Source organism: Rhincodon typus, chromosome 1 (assembly GCF_021869965.1).
Source record: "Rhincodon typus isolate 14 chromosome 1, sRhiTyp1.1, whole genome shotgun sequence".
Lineage (NCBI taxonomy): Eukaryota > Metazoa > Chordata > Chondrichthyes > Orectolobiformes > Rhincodontidae > Rhincodon > Rhincodon typus.
In genome coordinates, this window is record NC_063332.1 from 120270463 (window position 1) to 120293558 (window position 23096).

The window sequence follows — 23096 nt, forward strand, 5'->3', positions numbered from 1 at the left end:
AAAGCTTTTGACAAGGTCCCACATGGGAGACTGAGAAAATTAAAGCACATGGAATTGAGAGAAACTTGGCGAGATGGATCAGAAACTGGCTTAGTAATAGGACACAAAGGGTAGTTATAGAAGGCTGTTTGAGTGACTGGAGGCTGGTGCCCAGCGATGTACCACAAGGATCAGTACTGGGATCCTTATTGTTTCTTATATGCATAAATGATATAGTGAAAAATGTGGAGGGAATGTTAAGCAAATTTGCAGACAAAACCAAGATTAGTAGAGTGGTTAATAATGAAGAAGGTGGTTGTAGGTTATAGAAGATATAGATGGGTTGGTCAGATGGGCAGATTTGTGACCGATGGTATTTAACCCTGATAAGTGCGAGTTGATGCACTTTGGAAGAAGAAACAAGAGGAGGGAATATTTAATGCAAGGACACTGGGGAGCTTAAGGCAGGAGAGAAATCTTGGGTAGTTATTCATAGATCCCTGAATTCGGCAGAGCACGTGAATAGGATATTTAGGGAGCCATATGGGACACTTGCTTTCATCAGTTGTGGCGTAAGCTATAAGAGCAAGGAGGTAATGTTGGAGTTGTACAGAGTGTTGGTCAGGCCACAGCTGGAGTACTGTGTGCAGTTCTGGTCACCTCACTATGGCAAGGATGTGATAGCACTACAGGGGATATAGAGGAGGTTCACAGGATATTGTCTGGTATGGAGAAGTTGAGCAATAAGGAGAGATTAGGTAGACTTGGATTGCTTTCCTTAGAGCAGAGAAGACTGTGGGGGACATGATTGAGGTGTGTAAGCTAATGAAGGGTATAGACAGAGTGAATAGAAAGCAACTGTCCCCCTTGGTCTGAAGGGTCAGTCACAAGAGGGCACAGTTTTAGGTTAAGGGGCAAAAGATTCAGAGGAGATTTGGGAAAACATTTTTTCACTCAGTGAGTGGTCGGAATCTGGAATGTTCTGACTGGAAAGCTGGTGGAAGCCAGAAACCTTACAACCTTTAAAAAATATTTGGAGGAGTACTTCAAATACCATAACATTCAAGGATATGGGTCAAGTGCAGGAATGCACTTTTGCTGGTAGTTATGTCAGTGCAGATTCAATAAGCAGAAGGGCCTTTTCTGCCCTCTATGAATCTGTGAGAGTAAAAATAACCTCTCCTAGTTGGTAGTGTGGGAGTTAGGTAAAGTAGGGAAAGGAAGTTTTTTTTTCTTTTTTTCTGCTGTCTTGTTTTCCAAACTACTTTCCCAGATCAGTGGGGGTGGGAGCAGACCAAGATCCAAGAGCTGGGAGATCAGGATATCATGTTGCAACTTTATAAGACTTTGGTTAGGCCACACTTTAGAATATTGTGTTCAGTGCTGGTCACCACATTACAGAAAGTACGTGGAAGCTTTGGAGAGATGCAGAAGAGATTTACCAAGATGCTGCCTGGATTAGAGGGTATGAGCTAAAAGGAGAGGCTAGTAAAATTCGGGTTGTTTTCTGTTGAGCGTTGCAGGCTGAGGGGAGACTTGATAGAAGTCTATAAAATTATGAGATACATAGATAGGCTTGACAGTCAGAATCCTTTTCCCCAGAGTTGAAATGTCCAACACTAGAGGGCATGCATTTAAGGTGAGAGGGAGGAGGTTCAAAGGAGATGTGAGGGGCAAGTTTTTTACACAATACTAGGAGCCTGGAACGCGCTGCCAGGGCTGGTGGTAGAGGCAGATACGTTAGGGATGTTTAAGGGACTTTTAGATAAACATATAAATGTGCAAAGAATGGAGAAATATGAACCATAAGCACCATAGGCAGGCAGAAAGGATTAGCTTAACTTGGTGTCATGTTCGGCACATCGTGGGCCAAAGGGCCTGTTCCTGTGCTTTTTTTTATGGTCAATTATTAAGGATTAACTGAGAAGTAGAAGGGTTAAGTAAAAAATTCAGAATAAGGAGACGACAGTTAAGGCAAAGGGAGTATTTTTAAGATTAAGTAATTAGAAAAGTTAGCAAATAAGATTAAGTTCATGTTCAATTCATGGCAGGTGAAGTTAGCTGAGTGCAATGTATGACCTGTCATGTGTGGGAAGTCATTGACATTCAGAGAGGCGGTCACACTCAGTTTAAGGGACTGGAGGAGAGAAGGGAATGGGTGACCACCAGGCCGTCAAAGAAAATCCAGCAGACCTGCTCACAAATTGGTTTTCCTTTGGAAACTGATGAATGTTCTGGTTCCTTAAGGGAGTGCAGGCAGAACCAAGCTGCTGGCACCACAAGTGGCCTGACTGGGGGGAGGAAGAAAAAAGCAAAAACCACAGTGATAGGGGATTCATTAGTTAGGGGAACAGACATGTGTTTCTGTGGCTGCGGGTATGACTCACAAGATTGTGTGTGGCCTCCATGATGCCAGGGTCAGGGATGTCATGAGTGGCTGTAGGGACTTTATGACTCTGTGACAATAGATAGGTCGTGGTACACATTGGTATCAATGGTTGTAGGTAGAATGATGGATGAGGTCTTGCATCAAGAATTGTGAAGCTAGGACTAAAGAGCAGGACCTCAAAGGTTGAAATTACTCCTAGTGCCACATCTAGTGAGTTCAGAAATGGGAGAATAGGGCAGATGAATGTGTGGCTGAAGAGTTGGTGTACAAGGAAGGGTTTTAGATTCGTGGATCACTGGGATGACTTCTGGCAAGGTGGGACTTGCACAAGCAGGATGGTTTGCACCTGAACCAGAATAGGACCAACATCCTTGTGGGTGCTTTTTCTAGTGCCGTTGAGAGGAATTTAAACTAGTTTGGCAGTGGGATGGGAGTTATTTAAAAAAGGAAACAGCGTACTTTAATAAAGGGACCGAGGTAGAGAGAATTCAGCGAGTCTGGATTGCCTCTAATCCCAGAAGTATTACTGGTAAAGCAGGTGAGTTATGGATGTGGATTGACACATGGAGTTGTGATGTTGCCATTTCAGACATGTTTGAGGGAGGGGCCGCACAGGCAACTTGACATTCTAGTGTACAGGGTCTTTAGGCAGGACAGTGGAGGATTTAAAAGAGGTGGTGGTGACCCATTAATAATTAAGATGTCAGTTATTGCAGTAAAGAGGAACGATATCTTAGAATGGTCTTCAAATGGGGCTTGTAGGTAGACCTTAGGAATAAAAAGGGTGCAGTCGCACAGTTTAGAGTGTATTATAGATCCCAGACAGTCACTGGGCAATAGAGGAACAAGTATGTAGATAACTTACTGAAGTGTGTAAAAACAATAATAGCACATTTAGAGAGGCAGTCACATGTAGTTTAAGGGACTGAAAGAAAGAAGGGAATGGGTGAACACCAGGCCGAATCCAGCGGTAGGGCAGGAGTCCCCTAGGGTCCTGCTCACAAATGATATTTTTGTGTAAAAACAATAATAGGGTAATTATATTAGGGGATTCAACTTCCCTAACATTAGTTGAGGTAGTCATAGTGTAAATGATTGAGAGGGGATAGATTTCCTGAAATACATTCAGGAGAGCATTTTCTTATCAACATTTAGAAAGGCAAACAAGGAACAGTGCAGTGTTGGACCAAATTCTGGAGAACGAAACTGGGCAGGTGTTCAAGGTGGCAATGGGAGAGCATTTTAGTGATAGCGACCACAACAATAGTCTGTTTTAAGTTTGCTGTGGAAAAGGAAAACGATGGCCTGCAGAAAAGGGTTTTGAATTGGTGGAAGGCATGTTTTATTAAAATAAGGCAGGATCTGGCCACAGTAGACCAGGAACAGCTATTTCTGGGTAAATCTACAGCAGAACAGTGGGGTGCATTCAGAATTGACTTGGTGAGAGTGTAGACCCAATATGCGAAATATAGGAGCAGCAAGTAAAGAAAACCCTGCATGTCGAGGAATATTCAGGACTGGATAAGAAGGAAAAGAGAGGCCATGAACAGATATAAAGGGAGAAAATCAACGGAGGCCCTAGTGGAGTATGGAAAGTGCAAGGAGGGGTGGCAGGGAAATCTTAAAACATTAGGAGAGCAAAGAGGGGGCATGAAGGAAACTGCAAGATAAGATTAGGGAGAATTTGAAGATGCTTTAAAGGTATATCAAAGGGAAGTGGATAACCAGGGACAGAGTTGATTAGGGATCAACGGCACAGTCAATACATAGAGCTGGAAGACATTTCACATATGTTCTCTTTGGAGAAGGAGGATGTAGGTACAGAATTTGGGAATAGAGACTGTGAGCGTCGTAAGCAATTTGACATAGGAAGTGAGAAAGTATTGGAGGTCTTGGCAGTCTTAAAAGTGGACAAATCCCCATCCGGATAAGTTGTATCCCACGATGATGTTGGAGACTAGGGGAAAATCTGCAGGGGCTCTGACCCAAATTTTTAATTCTTCTCTGGCAAAATGGGAGGTGCCTCAGGAATGGAGCTGATCGGGTTCTAGTTTTCATGTCCACTGAGTCTCTCATAAGTGATAGGGAAACGATTGGAAAAAATTCTGAAGGACAGAATTTATTTCCACTTAGAGAGGCAAGTTTTGATCAAGCGATTGCCAACATGGCTTTGTCAGAGAGAGGTCATGTTGAACAAATTTGAATTTTTTGACGAAGTGACCTGATGTATAAATGAATGTAGTTCAGTTGATGTTTATATGGATTTCAGCAAAGCATTTGACAAGGTCCCACATGGGAGACTGATCAAGAAGGTAAAAACACATGGGTTCCAGGATAGCTAGGCTAGTTGGATCCAAAATTAGCTTAGAGGTAGGAGACAGAGAGTGGTGGTAGAAGGCTGTTTGTGTGATGGGAGGCCAGTGTCCAGTGGTGGACCACAGGGTTCAAAGGTGTGTCTCTTATTTTTTTGTTATACCTAATATAAAAGAAAAGGGGTGGGACGATAAGTAAGGTTGCAGGTGACATGAAAACTGGGCAATTCATTGACAGTGAAGAAGATCTTGCGTAACAGCAGGATTTAGACGATTAGTCAGATGAGAATTTAAACCTGAACAGTGTGAAGAGATCCATTTTGGAAGAAGTAACAAACAAGGGAGTTCTCAATGAATGGCAGGACACTAGAAACTCAGAGGAACAGAGAGATCTTGGGTAGTTGTCCATTGGGCCCTGAACGTAGCTGGTCAGGTTAATAGGATAGTTAAGAAAGCATACATGATACTTGCCTTTACCAGTCATGGCATAGATAATAAGGCAGGGAAGTCATGTTGGAGCGGTTCAGGACTTTATGGTTAGACCGCAGCTGGAGTTCTGTGTGCAGTTCTAGTCATTGCACTGTAGGAAAGATGTGATTGCACTGGAGGGAGTGCAGAGGTGATTCACCAGAATGTTGCCTGGGATGGAGCAGTTTAGCTATGAAGAGAGACTGGACAAGCTTGGATTGTTTGCTTCAAAGCAGAAAAAGCTGAGAAGAGACCTGATTGAGGTATCTAAGATTGTGGCAGGTATGGACTGGGTGGGTAGAAAACAGCTGTTCCGCTTAGTTGAAGAGTCAATAACTTGGTGAAACAATCTTAAGATGAAAGACAGGATATTTGGAGGGGATTTGAGGAAATGAATCCACTGGGTGTGATGGGAATCTGGGATGCAATATCTGGGATGATAGATGAGGCAGGGAACCTCAACTTTTAAAAAAGTAGTTGGATGAGCACTTGAAATATCATAACATTCAAAGCAGTGGGCTAAGTGCTAGAAAGTGGGACCAGTGTAAATTTAAGGTAGTTGGTGCAGACTTGATGGGCCAAAGACCCTCATCTATTCTGTATGATTCAATGGTTCATAATCATGTCAACCTCATCCTGCTCATAATATTATAACATTTAAATAGTTAATCCAAAAGTGTTGAATATGCAATGTGTTTTTAATAAAGCATGTATTTCATTTTGTGTTTGTGCTTCTCTGTGCATGCTTCCCTCTTGGGAAAGATAGCTAGCCTACATCCAACAGCACATGAAGTGGTTGTATTCCACTCCCACTTAATGATAAGCATTTTCACATTATTTTTCATGGGATCCCTTGCAAAGGTTCCAGGGACCACTAGAAGTCAGCAAAATCTGATTTGAAAAGTTCTGTATCACAGGGTCAGAAAATTGTTTCCCACTCTATAACTTCGTCCCATAGCTTATCCCTTTGTTTAATTAAAAGAAATGATTGCAGAAGACGTAGTGGAGGTGTTTTCAAACATGTTCTTTGATCTCCACCATAAAGCAGGGAGGTGAAGGCCTAGTGAAAATAAAGCTTCAACAGGTATGCAGAGAAATGGCAGAAACATCTGTTTACAGGGGGTTCTGCTATAACACGTGTTCCAGCAACGCGAATCAGCTATAATGCAACTGACGAATAGGAGAACGCTATTTCTAAAACACAAACTTGTGTTGGCTATAAAGCAATTCCATCGGTGCATGAAAGAGTGTGTCAACATTACATGATCGTTTTGCCGGTGATGTCAGTAAGGACTGTTTGCACGCAGTTTGGCGGAAGCTTCTCCCAGATTTTTTTCAAGATTTTAAAACGTTTGATCCGTCAGAGGAGCTCCCAACAATCAAAGAACATTTATGTTGATCTTGCAAAGCAAGTTAGATTTGAAGAGGTGGAGAGTGAGGATATTGAAGAGCTGCTTGAGTCCCACTGTGAAAACCTCTCCAAGGCTGATCTGCAACAACTTGTCACTGAGAGGGAAGTGGAAGCTGGAGATGAAGAAGAAGAAGTCCAGGATGCAGCACCATGAGAGCTTTTCACTTCTGTTTTGTCTTCTATCCTGAGTGAAATTGAGAAGCAGTTACAGCTCTTAGAGGACAACGATTGCAATACAGAAAACTCCAGGGTAGCAGTTTGTGGAATAAGATCTTATTTGGCACCCTATAAACAGCTTCTCCATGAAAGAAGAAAAAGGGCAAGGCAGCAAAAGCAGGCTGTCTTTTTTTTAAGCCAACCCCCAAGAAACAGTCTCAAGACAATGAACCACAGCCATCCACTTCTGGATTAACTGCACCTGAAGGTGATGATGACGACCCTCAGCCCCTGCATTAACAACAGAGCGACCTCAAGACCTTTTCCCCCATCAAGTCGTCTTGATATTTTTTCAAGATAAGGTGTTAAATTTACTTTTATTTCATTATTAGATATGATTAAACATTTATTCAAACTGTGCTATCCTTTGTGTTAGGCTTTTGAATGATGCTTTTTGGTGGTCTGCCCCTTATCCCGCTTTTCCCATAGGTCCCGTTATTTCTATAGCACAATTTTCTATAGCATGATGTTGCACAGGAACACAACTTATCACGTTATAGCAGAATCCCCTGTACTCTGTTTCTTCAAGCCTTCTACTAGAGTTACTACAAAGATTGTGCACAATTATTGTTGTCAGGTATTAATGTTATTATCTTTCTAATCAGTCATTTTTCTTGTGATGTACAATTTAAATGAAATATTTTCCTTTATTTCAGCAATGGCGACTTATTCCTTATGTGGCAGCCACCTATGCGCTAGACCACTTTTTCAAGTCACTATTCATGAATTCTGTTGAATATCAAAAGGGAATATTGATGAAGGACAAGAGTGACAGACAGGCAAGTGATGTTACAAATAGTACATGCTTATCCTGTAGAGTTAGATCTTCTTTTGAAAATTGTCAAAAATTGTAAACAGTATCATTTAATATTGTGGTTGGTTGGCTCGCTGAGTTGGGTCATTGTTCCGCAGACGTTTCATTACCCTGCTGGGTAACGTCATCAGTGCAGCCTCTGATGAAACGCCGTTGTGTTTTCCCGCCTGGTATTTAAACTCTGGAGTCCGTTGAGCTGGATTACCTCTCTTCCAGTTTTCCTTCGCAATGGAGTGTATATGGGGTTGAGTTCTATGTGTTTGTTGATGGCCTTCTCCGTGGAGTACCAGGCTTCTAGGAACTCCCGTGCCTGTCTCTGCTTTGCTTGTCCCAGGATCTTTTTGTTGTCCCAATCGAATTGATGGTTCTCCTTATCCATGTAGATAGAGATGAGTGAGCATTGGTCGTGTCTTTTTGTAGACAATTGATGTTCGTGTACCCTGGTTGTTAATTTCCTTCCTGTTTGTCCGATGTAGTGTTTGTCACAGTCTCTGCAGGGAATCTTGTATATGACATTGGTCCTGTCCATAGTGGGTAGTGGGTTTTTGGTTCAGGTGAGCAGTTTCGTAGGGTTGATGAGGGTTTGTGCGCTATTCTGATGCCCAGTGGTCGTAGAAGTCTTGTGGTTAGTTCCGATGTGTTCCTGATGTAAGGTAGCATGATGAGCGTGTTGGGGCATATACTATCTTCCTGGTGTCGTTCGTTAAGTAGGCATCTTCTGACCCAGTTTTTGGATATCCATTGTCCTTGAACACCTGGAAGAGGTATTCTTCTTCTTCTTGGCGTAACTCTGTACTGCAGTGTGTTGTTGCCCGTTTAAATCATGTTCTCACGCAGCTTTGTTTGTGTGTTAGGATGGTTGCTGTTAAAGTTCAGTACTTGGTCAGTGTGTTTGGCTTTCCTGTGTACCTTTGTTAGGAGTTCCCAATTTGTCCTGCGCTGTACCATGACGTCCAGGAATGGGGGCTGTTTGTCCTTCTCCTCCTCTCTGGTGAATGATTCCGGTGAGGGTGCTGTTTATTAGTTTGTGTGTCTGCTCCAGTTTGGTCCGTTTACAAAGGTGCCGTCTACGTAGCATATCCATAGCCAAGGAACTGCAAAGGAGACTAAGGCACCTCGTCAACAAGTCACCCCACTCACTCCACTCAGCCCAAGAGTTCCTCAATTCCATCAAAGACATAAGGATAGATGATAATGACATCAGAATAGTGCACAAACCCTAATCAACTCTATGACAACTGCTCACCCGAACCAAAAACCCACTGCCCATTATGGACAGGACCAATGTCATATACAAGATTCCCTGCAGAGACTGTGACAAACACTACATCGGACAAACAGGAAGGAAATTAACAACAAGGGCACACGAACATCAATTGTCTACAAAAAGACATGACCAATACTTACTCATCTCTACCCACATGGATAAGGAGAACCACCAATTTGATTGGGACAACACCAAGATTCTGGGACAAGCAAAGCAGAGACAGGCACGGGAGTTCCTAGAAGCCTGGTACTCCACGAAGAAAGCCATCAACAAACACATAGAACTCGACCCCATATACACTCCATTGCGAAGGAAAACTGGAAGTGAGGTAATCCAGTTCAACAGACTCCAGAGTTTAAATACCAGGAGAGAAAACACAACGGTGCTTCATTGGAGGCTGCACTGATGATGTTACCCAGCAGGATAATGAAACGTCTGCGGAACAACGAACCAACTCGGCGAGCCAACCAACCACAACATCCACAACCCGAGCTACAAATCTACTCTAAAACCTTAGAGATCATTAATAATTGTCTAAATGTACGCATTTGTCTTAATAGAGCATCTTTTGCATTTGGGGACACAAATGGAGTAGCCCAGTTAAATAATATGGCCATGATATTTTTGTTATCAGAATGCAAGTGTGTTGTTTAACAATAAAGTAGAGTAACTCAACTGAAAATTAGTCTGATGCTGAATCTGCAAGTTCTTCTCATGATGACATCACTAACATTGCACATTTCTATATGAGAACTGTTTGAAGTGTTCAAAATTGGCTTCTTAATAGCGTATTTGATTTGATACTGCTGATTGTGACCTTTTGACACTTTTGATTTTATTAGAAACCTTCCATTTAAAAAAATCCATTTGTTCACATATGATTTTGTTGTCTTGCAATCCTGTCATTCTACACAATGCTTTTTATAAACTCGTGCTTTCATTTCCATTGGCAGAATAGTCAGCTTGCAAATTCCTTGGGGGTGCCAAAATTTGTATGAGGAAGAGTAGTTTCTTTGAGAATCAGAAAGTCAGTTACAATTTGATATGCACCAATGTGCCCTCGATCCAAGAACCATATGTTCAACATAACTACCAGAGTATATGAGAAAATTTGTCCCCTGCAGTTTACCTTGGTATTGGATTTATAATGTACCCTCTCAGTCAACTTGCAATAAAGTTCCACCACGTGTATATGTTTGACCGTGGTTGGTTGGTTGGTTGATTGATTTATTGTCATGTGTACTGAAATACAGTGAAAAGCTTTGTTTGCGAGCGGTACAGGCAGATCGCAGCAAGCAAAGGTTTGCAGATCAAAAAGACTTAGAGGCATACAGGTTACATTGCAAGTTACATTATTTGAGGCTAGAGTCCATTCAACAGTCTGATAACGGCTGGGGAGAAGTTGGTCCTGAACCTGCTCGTGCGTGTGTTCAGGCTTCTGTATCTTCTGCCTGACAGAAGAAGTTGTAGGAGATCATTATTAGGGTGCGCTGTGTCTTTGATAGTGTTGGCCATTTTTCTGCGGCAGCGAGCCATTAAGTAGAGTCCATGGATGGAAGGGTGGCTTCCCTGATGGTCTGGGCTGCGAACACCACCTTCTGTAGTTTTTTACGGTCCTGGGCAGAGCAGTTCCTACACTAGGCCATCATGCACCTGGACAGGATGCTCTTCAATGGTGCATCTGTAGAAGTTGGTGAGGGACCTTATGGACATGCCAAATTTCCTGAGCCGTTGTGAATGACGCCATAAAAATCCTTCTGCGCTACCACTAAGGACATTTGCCAGTCAGCCAATTGTTTCTGTGTCAAATAATCCCCAAGACAAGCTTGTTTGCTAATGAAATTTTAAAAAAATGCTTGTGAATGGATCACAACAGCATAAGTTTTATTCCCCACAGGCTCAACCTCACCGAGAGTATATATTATAACTCATTCATGATGTGAAATAAATAAGGGAGATCTTCTTTCTATTACTATCCAAATGATCTTTACACCAATATTATCATACAAATTAATGCTGGGTGTATTCAAAGTGACTTCTTTTTATAAACATTAATCTACAATTGATTGTCGAAACTAAGATCAATCATTACAATACAGAATTAAGCAGATTACTACTTGTGCAGATTAGAAGTGGGAGTAGACTTGATGGATAAGTAACCTTGCCAAGGATGCAAAAGATAAAGCCATTACTGCATTTCATGTACCTTTGCTATTGAGAGAAAAGTTTGAATTCCGCAGGAGATTGAATGCTTGATCGTGAGCACTAATGAGGCACTGAAAAACTTTATATTCATTTTTCTCCCACTGTCATATAATCACAAAAAGAAGCAGACAGACAATATGGCAAATTGGGACTACTTGAAATTGATTTTCTACTCCTACATAACTAGCATGGAGCTTCAACTACCAGGAATGCTTGACAGGAAATTGTAGATGAACTGCATTGCCCTTGTTGAATAAGTAGCATACTGTAACCACTTCTTCTCACAAAATGGTTACTTTGTTTTTATATGTAGGCAGAGCTTGGTAAAGAAATTCATGCATTGTCTAGTGCAAGTAAATCACTTTGTTCATGGACCGCTCAATTTGGCATTCAAGAGGTCCGTGAAGCTTGTGGTGGTCACGGATATCTTGCTGGTAAGTGCTACTATCAGTAATAGAGTCTCAGAATTAACTATTGAGTTTGTATTGCACTCACTGAATCATAATGAAACACTCATAATCTAAAAAAGCTCTGTTGCAAACTAGACCTGATAAATATTGCATTTTTCAGCAGTTTGAGGAATTGTTCTAAGTAATAAGCTAGTAATTCTGTTAAATGTGATCATCCAGCAATTCGAGCTAGAACTCCAAAAATTTATACATCAACAAATTATATTCATATAGCATATTTAACATTGTACAATGATCAAGGAATTTCACTAGAGAGCATCGATTAGGGCAGATGACCGAAAGATTTGTCAAAGCAGGTTTGTAGGTTTTAAGGAGCATCTTGAAGAAGGAGAGAGAGGATGGTAGAGACACTTAGGTAGAAAATTCCTGAGTATGATGCTTTGGCAGCTGAAGGTACAGTTGCCAATGGTGAAGTGATTGAAGACACAGATTCTCAAGTGGCCAGAATTGGAAGAGCACACATAGTTTGGGTGAGTTGTAAAGCCGGAGAGATTTGCAGAGATGGCGATCTGTGAGAACTGGTGGAAGTGAGGAATATGATATTAATGACCAAGAGCTGGTGTTGGTGAAATTAATGTGTCTTAAAATTGAGAAGGCACCTGGATATGATTGCCTTGGTTTTGATCTTCCAAAATTCCCTGGAATCCAGAACAGCTTCTGTAAATGAAAGGAAAATCAAGTCAAAAGATTTTTGCAGATGTTACTAGCGGGGTATTAAGGTGAACCTGATACATGTTGCTTTTTTAATTTTGTAAAACAAAGGTACCACGTTGCAGGTTATTACAAAAAATTAGTGCTCATAGTATTGACAACTATATGTGAACATAGATTGAGACATTTTTGATTTGGTAGGCTGAAACCATGACATATCTGTGCTTGAGTCTCAAATACTGCATTCTATATCAATAACTTGAAGGAGCATTCTGAGGGTAATGTATAATGATAAAACATGAAGTTATCTTAGTCGTGTGGCAAGTTGAAAAAAATTGCAAGAAACCGCACTAAATGTAGTACATGACCTTTCTCAACTTCACAAGAGCTTTTAACTCTGTCAAGCAGGAAGGCTTCTGGAGTGTCACCCTCATTTTTTAAAAAAAATTCTTTAATGGATATGGGTGTCTTTGGCAAGGCCAGCATTTGTTACCAATCCCTAATAGCCCTTCAATCAACTGGCTTGCTGGGTCATTTCAGAGGGCATTTCAATCACATTGCTGTTGGCCTGGAGTCACATGCCATCATATCAGGTAAGGAAAGCAGATTTATTTTCGCAAAGGAACTAGATAAACTGTTATTGATTGTAAAAATCTTATGGTCACCATTAATGACAGTAGCTTTCAATTCCAGATTTATTAATTGAATTTAAATTCTTCCAACTGCCATGGCAGCATTTGAACAAATATCTCCAGAACATTAAGCTGGGCCTGTAGATTACTAGTTCAGTGGCATTACTACTATGCCATCATCTCCAACTAACAATCCCAGCATCAATATACAAATCATAGAAATTTTCTCCACTGGATAGAACTTATCATTCGTATTCCTGACACCAGATTACCACAGCAATTGCTCTACTCAGAATTTAGTTCTGATAGAATCCCAAGAAGGCAACTTTAGGAATGTCCTCAAGACAAAACACATCACCGAGAAGACGTGGAGTCAATGTCTAGGAATGGAGAGACTTCTGGACATCCTATTTGTTCAACCTGTGCTTATGAATCTGTTGCTTTTCCAATGCCTTAGCCAATCCGAGTTGACTTGCCGACCAGTCAGCACGCTTTCTCCTGTTTTATAAGTTGTTGTGATCTTTTGAAATTTGGTTTTCTTGCATTTGTTCTGATGAGTGAAAGATACAAAGCTACAGCAACATGTCTCCCGTTTCAGCAGTAGTCATATTCTGTACTATCAAGTGGGAGTACCTTATCTTATGGATGAAGGACTTTCTTGCATTTAATCAAATTAGAAATCTGATTTAAGAGCATCATCTAAAAACAATTCTTCTTCAGATTTGTTTTAAAATCCAGACCTCTGTTGAGTTGTACCAATTGAAACTATATTTTAGCCTTTTAATTAAAGGAGCAGATGAATAGGCATCAGGCAGTTTCAGTGATCTGTTACATTTAGCTCTCCAGAATTTGTTTAGATTTGTGCAATGCAATTGCATTATGAACGCTTGGCTGGGTTCCAAACTTTTAAAATGAATAGAACGCAGAATTTCAGACACGTTGTTGACATAGTCCTAGATAGTAAAATGTACTGTGTTTGACTGACCGGAGGTGTTGATAGGGTTAACTGTTTTGAAAGATATTTTGTTTATTTTGATAAGCACTTGAGAGAAAAGAGGTTTATTTCAAAGGACATTTTCGGTAGCTGTGCATTACAGAGCTGTATGAGCTTCCAAAAGGAACAATTTTTTTCAACTGGAGTTTGAATTTTTAATATATATATTATCTATAATATATATAGCAAAGACAAAAAGTGCTATTATAGGACTCATGCACTTTGTCTGTACTGTTGTTGGATTCTAACCAGGATGCTCAAATAGAAATTAAAGGACATAGGATAGAATTTTCCCAGTTTGGAGTTAAAAATGATATTGAGCATGCTGGATGGCATCATATGTGGCAATGCTCATGGCGGGTCACCTGGCATACTCATGTAGTTCTCATCTTATTATCAATGCAAGTGAGAAGTTGCATGAGTCACTCGCATGGCAAATGAATCAGAAGCTCTTGCTACTGGCAGTGCCATCTAGTGTCAAAGGCTCTGGCACCATATTTATAAGTCACCCGGACATCACTACACTCACTGCAAGCCAGGAGTATCACCTCAGCAATGTGGTTGTTGCCCCTTCTACTGAAAGCATGGATCCTGAGAAGGCAAAATTGCCTCTCAGCTTCACCAAAAATACCCTCCATTGCTGGATGAGGAGGGGAAGAGAGGCTCTGTCCTCTTTCCACCTGACCACATCAGGAGGCTAGCCAGTCAAATTTTCCCAGCCTGGGCAGAGATCATATCACAGGTAAGTGCAGTTGGTGATCAATAAAGGGATAGACAAACCATTCTGAAGAAGGTAAGTGATCAACTGTGCTCCTCAAGGATAAGGGACACCATATTTTCCCTGCTATCTCAAACTCGAAGGCCATCACTTAGTCTAACTCTCCACTGAAAGTGCATCTCTGCATATCACAAAGGGTGATAGATTGGTATAGTTGACATTTAAAAGGTGAATTGTGTCAAAAGTGCTTTGCTTTGTTCCATTGAAACTTGTCAAGTTCAGAAATCACAGGATGGCAATCAGTGGGCATAATGTACTCAGACATTCCTTCATGAGAGTATTTCAGAACTGGATGCTCTGATCAGTTTAAACATTCAGATTAACTGTGAATTGAAGACAGATGACTAACATTATTTAATCACTGGAGGCACGATGACTGTAATGGCCCCTAGAAGGCCTCATATTCCACTGCTACGTTCTGTTTTCTCTGAAAAACTGTTACTTGCTCCTCCCACTTTGGATGCTTTTTTTTCCAGAATGGGAATTGATTACACATTTGATGTTCAGATCATTATGATGAAATTCCAATCTTGTGTTCATATGAATGACTTGCAAGCACCACCTGTGACCCACAGATTATTCCCTGCTCTTTTGAGTCAGTTGCTGGCTGTCTTTCCACTTATGCTAAAGTTCTGCCTCTGAGCTAGAAGCTGGCTGCGATTAAAGTTCAATCACTCAGTCAGAGACAGCTAGCTCCCCCTGCTCGCAAAACCACTGCATCTCAGCCAGAGACTGCTGTTTGGTGGTTCCTGCGAAGGAACACCCCTCAGCCAGGTACTGCTGCCTGAGTCTGCTTGCGAAAACTACCTGTGAGAGAACAAATTGTGACTGAGCCTACGTAATTACAAGCAATTGATTTTCTGAGACTGATGTGATGGAATGAACGTTTTCCCAAGAATTTTTTTAAGTCTTCCGGCATCTATTCCAAAATCCCTTTATGAAAATCTAACTCCAGTTAATTCTAGGAGTCTATCTGTTTTTGACAACTTAGCACAGTCAAACAATTTAAATGTGAGCACTAAATTAGGAATTTGTAAGTTGAAAATTTTCCGTCTTGAATATTAATATAATTAATATTAAATTACATTATTTGTTCTTCAATGGAATTACCAAATGGATTACTAAATTTATCAAAGTCTGACCATTGCTTGTATACATCAACTGTTTGTTTGTTTGTTTGTTTGCCTTTCAATAAATTTTGTCTATAAACATTAATAGATTAATCAAAACTTTCTCTGCGTCCAACTGACAATCCTCCAGCTCTGAAAATACTTTAAACCTTATTCTGCTTTTGTAGTCAGTGTTAAGATTTGTCCTTCAATAACCCATGTACATATATCTACTTCATTTTTCCATTGACCATAAAATTCAACTTCACAGAATACCAGTGGGAAATCATATCTTGACATTTTACAGTTTGGTTTCAGACATTTTTATCCAACAAAACTCCTATTACAAACTTCTATCTGAAAAAAATCTTTTTTTCCAAACTACACCTTTAGTTAACTATCCTCTGTTACTATTTCTTATTTGATTCTAATCAGAATGTTCAAATAGAAACAGTGGGTGGATGTTCCCAGGACTATCTGGAACTTTCAGCAGGTTGGTAAGGGGAATGAATTTCACTTACCTGATGGTGGGTTACAGATCTTTACTTACAATCTCAGAGCCTTTTTGGTGGGTCAGTTTACATGCCTTGATTACTGATTAACACACTTGCCAGCTGGAGTTACATTCATGGGCACAATTTTGTTAGGATAAAGGGGGCGACATGTGTGCAGAAACCCAACTATATATACGAAGCATGTACCTGGTAGGGTGCACTTCTTCCTTCTAGTTCCAGTGAGTACAAATCTCAGCAGTTATTTGGCGTCTTTATAGTTAAAACATTTTTTGCACAAGGGGCGGAGACTGAGAAGGTCAACCAGCACATGAGAAATCTCATTCATATGTGGTCTTACATTTTCACTGAAGCAAAGCACTTACTGCAGGATAAAGTTAAGTAACCTGTAGCAGCTCCAAATACCAGCATCTCAATTGTCTCATGGTTTTTTTTTAAACTCTGAGAAGAAGGGCACCTAAGACTCACCAACAAGTATTCATGTTGGTGGGACGAGTTATTCCACATGCAGCCATGAAGTTAGATTCACGGGCCTGTGTATCTGATATGTAAAGACGTTAGGATCAAATTGTTATGCAGGCTATAGATTCCAAGGTTTTAGGTCTATTATCACAAGGGATAACGAAGGCCATCAAGAATCGAATTTAGCTAATTGGTGCATGTGTGGAAAGCAATGTACGGAACAAAGGTGTAAAGATCTTGCGGATGGCAGACTGAAGAAAAAAAGAAAACAGTAATGGGACAAAGCGCATGCACCTCACCACGTAAAGGTGGCTATAGGGCAGGCTTTTGCCCATGACAGAGTCTTTGATAAGGCCCCAAAGGATAGTTTACCTATGTCAAGATCTCAAATGAAAAACAAACATCTAGTTCCTGATGTATCTTCCCAGATTAGAACTCCCATGCTAGCTGTTTGACCAACTCAACCAAGCATCTGTACTCGCTGAGGTTAAGAAAAATAAGGAAAAATAAGAATATCCAGTACCAACAGAACCAAAGAAAGGAGTTTGTTGGGGGGCTGCACTGCAGAAGAAAAAAAAAACCATCAAGCATTTTATCAAGAAAGGGATACCAGAGGTATAGCAGCTGCCTGCAGAAGAATGAAAGATGATGTTGAAGCTGTCTTCGTTTGATTAGGGAATAGTAGGAACTGCCGATGCTGGAGTCTGAGATAACAAGGTGTGGAGCTGGAGGAGCTGGGGATGCTGCCATCTCCTGTAGGCAGATCAGCAGCCAGATGGCTTGGGAGGTAGCACTGTGCCTGTGATACTGAAGATCATAGCAACAGTGAGCTTTGTCATAACCAGGTGAGGAGGGATAAATTGGCTCCTGTCATTTCACAAAGCTCTGGCCGCCTCCCTGGCTGCTAGTAGGTCACAATAAATGCATATTAAAACACGGTCTCTAGAAACAGCTAAGGAACCAATTGCAAATTTTTCCTGTGTGAAATTCAGAATATCATTCTCTACTAACCCTGAGAAAAATAATAAAGCAAAGACATACATCATACACACAAAGATGGGTGTAATTTTTTTAAAAAGGAGAGAGTGCCTAGTACGAAAGGAAAATAAATAATTTGTAGTTTTAAAGCTTTTAGAGTCCTTGAGCTGTTATAGTTGAACCTGACACTATAGCCGTTTAAGAATCTGACTGGATATTGCCATGGAGCTCCCAGGACCACATGGTTAATTGATGCTCCCTTGTACCCAAGTCATGACAGCAAATCTTGAGCATTTACTGCATTGAAGACCCTGGCTTCTTTCTTCTGCAGTGCAGTTCCCAACAGCTTCCTTATTAGCTGGGTCTTGTACCTTCAACAGTAATTAAATTTGAGGATGTTTCAGCTCTTGGTGAATGGATGCTTCTCTGATTTGTTTCATCACTAGAAATGTCTTTCATCGTTTCAGAGATAGTAGGAACTGCAGATGCTGGAGAATCTGAGATAACAAGGTGTAGAGCTGGATGAACACAGCAGGCCAAGCAGCTTCAGAGGAGCAGGAAGGCTGACGTTTCGGGCCTAGACCCTTCTTCAGAAAAGTCAGCTTTCCTGCTCCTCTGATGCTGCTTGGCCTGCTATGTTCATCCAGCTGTACATCTTGTTATCTATATCTTTCATCGTAATGAGAATGAATTGGGAGAAAGAGAATCTTCGGTTACCAATCCATTTTTTTTGCCTCTTTGTATGCTGCTGTGACAAGCAACATGCCTTAATATGGTTCAACTGTGTATTTGCAAATCTGGCTCCATTGTCTTTAGTTGTAGGCAACCTTTAATGATGAATGCATGCATTCTTTTATACAAGTGTAAATCAAAACAAGATATGCAGATTACTTAATGCCTGACTGATGTGACTAGCTAAAATGTCTTTAGATAAAACGGTAATTTTGGTTCAAAAGATTGTTTTATTCCACATTGGTTTCCTGAACTTATCCCGACCTGTGGTCAGATGATTGTGTGACGTCTCAAAAGTACATTAGTGAATTCACCAAAGCCTTTACAGGAACACTGCAGTTTTTCTAGTTCACCAGTGTCCCGGAGAGCTAATAAGGACGCTGTTGGGAACTGCACTGCAGAAGAAAGAAGCCAGGGTCTTCAGCACAATAAGCGCTCGAGATTTGCTGACGTGACTTGAGTACAAGGGACCATCAATTGACCATGTGGTCCTGGGAGCTCCATGGCAATATCCAGTCAGATTCCTAAACAGGAAGTGATTTCACTCCCTCACTGTCTAGCTTGTCTATGACACAGATAACAGATTCTGTAGGTTTATCCTAGCTATCCATGAAACGGTCATGACACTTGCATTCGGCACATATCCTAGATTCTACGCATTCCATAAATATTCATTTCCCAGAATCAGTTCCAGGGCTGGCCATTGGGTGACCAGGGTACCCCTAGAAAGCATAGCTAATAATCCCAGTGTGTAATCCTTCATCTATGAGGTCCGGCATTGAACAAACAGTTTTGAAGATGTGCTTTTATTGCTTCAACTGCTCACTTAGGAGCACTACAGTATTTTCCAGACTAGGTCTCCAGAATAGTGATTATTTGCTGTGTATTCAACAACCTTCTAAACAATGGAGTGAGAATAAAGACAAAGAGCAGGTAACTCCTATGGAGTCACAGGTAGATAGGATAGTGAAGAAGGTGTTTGGTATGCTTGCCTTTATTGGTCAGTACATTGAGAATAGGAGTTAGGAGGTAATTTTGTGGCTCTACAGGACATTGGTTAGGCCACTATTAGAATACTGCTTGCAATTCTGGTCTCTCTGCTGTAGGAAGGATCTTGTGGAACTTGAAAAGGTTCAGGAAAGATATGCAAGGACGTTGCCAGGGTTGGAGGGTTTGAGCTATAGAGAAAGGCTGAATAGACTGGGCAACATTGAAGGCTGAGGGTTGACCTTATAGAGGTTTACAAAATCATGACGGGCATGGATAGGGTGAATCGACAAGGTCTTTTCCCCTGGGTGGGGGAATCCAAAACTAGAGGGCATAGGTTTAAGGTGAGAGGGGAAAGATTTAAAAGGGATGGTGCATGTATAGAATGAGCTGCCAGAGGAAGAGGTGGAGGCTGGTACAATTATGACATTTAAAAGGCATCTGGATAGGTATATGAATAGGAAGGGTTTAGAGGGATAAAGGCCAACTTCTGGCAAATGGGACTAGGTTTAGATAGGGTATCTGGTTGGCATGGATGAGTTGGACCGAAGGGTTTGTTTCTAAGTTGTACATCTTGAAGACAAGGAAAATGTAGAATCTGACAAATGCTGCAGTGGGCCTTTGCTGATATTGAGGATGCTTAAGCAGCCAGGATGTAGTGAGATAAGGTAGACAGGCCCAAGAGAACCTCATAGCAGCTAGAATTGATGGTGAATGACTTCGCATTAAAATATGTGAACAAACAGAACTACTTGATAATTATGGCTTGTGTTGTTGTCTTCACGGGAATGTTTGCTTTGGGGAGGCGATGGCCTAATGGTATTATCACTGGACTATTAATCCAGAGACCCAGATAATATTCTGGGGACCTGGGTTCAAATCCTACCACAGCAGATGGTGGAATTTGAATGTAATAAATATCTGGAATTAACAGCCTAACGATGACCGTGAATCCATTGTCGATTGTCAGAAAAACACATCTGGTTCACTTATGTCCTTTAGGGAAGGAAACTGCCATCCTTACCTGGTCTGGCCTACGTGTGACTCCAGAACCAGAGCAATGTGGTTGACTCTTAACTGCCTTGTGGGCAATTAGGGATGGGCAATAAATGCTGCCTAGCCAGCGACGCCCTCGTCCCGTGAATGAATAAAAGAAAACTGTAAAACATTAATGTACTTTTGTTTGCAATTGATTATAAATTAGTTTATTCCCTTTGCATTAATAATATCCTATTCTGTTTTCTATTCAGAGCATCAATATAGAATTATACAGGATTACATGATGGGGAGGTTGGAATTTGTGCATATATATACAAAAATTAGTTTGAAGAGATTCATCAGTTACAGAGATACGAATGGGCTGGACTATACTGATTGACTCCCGAAACCCAAACATCAAGCTTAAATACCTCGCAAAACCACTGCAATCTCAGCCAGAGACTGCTGTTTGGTGTTTCCTGCGAAGGAACACCCCTCAGCCAGGTACTGCTGCCTGAGTCTGCCCGCGAAAACTACCTGTGAGAGAACAAATCGTGACTGAGCCTCACCCCTTCCCTCCCGCAACGGCGATAGGGTTCCCCTTATCCTCACCTACCATCCCACCAGCAGAAGATCTAGAAGATCATCAAACGCCATTTCCGCCACCTTCAGCAAGATGCCACCACCAGACACATATTCCCCTCCCTTCCCTTGTCCGCCTTCCGCAGGGACCATTCCCTCCAGGACATCCTGGTCCACAGTTTCTTCACCCCCCAACACCTCCCCACAGCCCTACGGCACCTTCCCCTGTAACTGGCGAAGGTCCATTTACCTCCTCCCTCCCCACTATCCAAGGGCCCAAACATACCTTCCAGGTGAAGTAACACTTCACCTGCACTTCCAAGAATCAAGTCTACTGCATTCGCTGCTCACAATGTGGTCTCCTCTACATTGGGGAAACGAAGCGTAGACTTGGCGACCGCTTCGCAGAACATCTACGTTCTGCTCGCAAAAAAGACCCTGAACTACCTGTTGCCTGCCACTTCAATACACCACCCTGCTCTGTGGCCAACATCTCTGTCTCCGGCTTGCTACAGTGTTCCAGTGAAGCCCAACGCAAGCTGGAGAAACAACACCGCATTTTCCGCTTGGGGACCCTATAGCCCTCCGGACTCAATATTGAGTTCAATAATTTTAGGGCCTAAACTCTCCCCTGTCCCAGCCCCCCACCCCACACACCAGGCCTTGTTACCACATAGCTTGCCACTACACATCCCCTGTTGTTAGTCACTAACAGTCCCCATTAACAACTATTCACCCTCCCAGCCTGATCGTTAGCAACTCCTTTGTCTGTCCAACTGTCTTTCTCTCTCTTTGGGCTCTATCCTATCGTTTACTCCCTACCCCACCCACCTCCCTATTTTCTGCATATAAACTGACGTTTTCCCAGTTACCATCAGTTCTGAGGAAGGGTCACCGGACCCGAAACATTAATTCTGTTTTTTCCTCCACAGATGCTGCCAGACCTGCTGAGCTTTTCCAGTAACTTTGTTTTTGATAGTGTAGTTGCTCTTTACTGCCCTATATGGTGGCATGTGAGCATGTACGGAGTTTGTTCTGCACAGGTTAATCTCTAAGGAAAACAGAAGCCTTAACAGCATGAAAAACAACATAGTATGGTCATATAGAGTGCTACATTAATGTCAAGTGTCAATGTTATTTTACTTATCTTTTCCACCTGTTATGTCTGGATACTATCTCAGCAGTCGAGCTTAAAATACCTATTTCTGGTTTTCTAGCTTTTTTCAGATTACTCTAATGGCAATAATCTGGTGGTCCAGAGTATAGAGGCTCTAGGCAACTAGGGGTCTGCTGCAAAGCTACAGTCACAGTTTTCTCAGTCTGAACTGATGGAGGCCTTTAGGTAACAGGAACATACATATGAGTATATGACATGGGAATAGAAATAGACTGTTTAGCTGCTCAAACCTGCACTACCATTCACTAAGATCATAGTTGATCTGTTTGGATTTTAAATTCCATATTCCTATGCCACAGATAAAGCTTGATGGCCTGCCTAACAAGAATCTATCCACCTCTGTCTTAAAAATATTCAATGACATCACCTTCACTTCCTTCTAAGGCAGAGAACTGTAAATCTTTGAAAGGAAAAATTGTTTTGCATCTTCTTTGGTGAAGACAAAACAAATTTTTTGTTGACTTCATCCATCATTTCCTTCTTATCTATTATTAACCCCCCCATTCACTTTACTTACTCTTCTTTTTAAATACCTATCGAAATTCCTGCTATCAATTTTTATGTTCTGAGCTAGTTTCCTCTCAATCTCCAATTTCTTTCTTATGATTAACTTTTAGTCTTTGTCTGCCATTCTTTGTATTCCGACCAATTAACTGACCCGCTAGTCATCTTTGCTTATTCCTTAGAATTGATGCTTTCCCTAACTTAATAATTGACCAAATATGGTGAGTTCTTCCTTTACAATTGTTCTTCATAATAAATATTCTGAAAGTCCTTCAAGGGAGCAATTGATGTTTTGGCCTGGGAGCAAGAGCAGTCCTGCTCCAAGAACAATGGAATTTGGGTGTCACTGGCACATCTCTAAATGCCCTTTTGAAGTGAGTGCCTCACTAAACCATTTTTTTTAGGATAATTAAGAGTCAAACACATTACTGTGGATCTGAAATTAGACCAAGCGAGGATGAAAGATTTCCATCTCTATCGGACATTAGT

General features: G+C 41.3%; 2 protein-coding genes across 2 annotated transcripts in view; one reads left to right on the forward strand and one right to left on the reverse strand.

The window, feature by feature from the left end:
• LOC125484405 (peroxisomal acyl-coenzyme A oxidase 3-like) overlaps nt 1–11530 on the forward strand; it is a 37357-nt gene extending 25827 nt beyond the window's left edge. Inside the window, exons 4-5 of the mRNA XM_048603031.1 lie at nt 7432–7554; nt 11375–11530. Of these exons, the coding sequence (XP_048458988.1) occupies nt 7432–7554; nt 11375–11515 (264 nt within the window). The 3' untranslated portion in view covers nt 11516–11530. The remainder of the gene's footprint in view (nt 1–7431; nt 7555–11374) is intronic.
• Nucleotides 11531–15261: 3731 nt separating this feature from the next.
• The window catches only part of LOC109915926 (peroxisomal acyl-coenzyme A oxidase 3-like), a 37843-nt gene continuing 30008 nt past the window's right edge, over nt 15262–23096 (reverse strand). The window contains exon 8 of the mRNA XM_048605466.1: nt 15262–15393. Within this exon, the coding sequence (XP_048461423.1) occupies nt 15262–15393 (132 nt within the window). The remainder of the gene's footprint in view (nt 15394–23096) is intronic.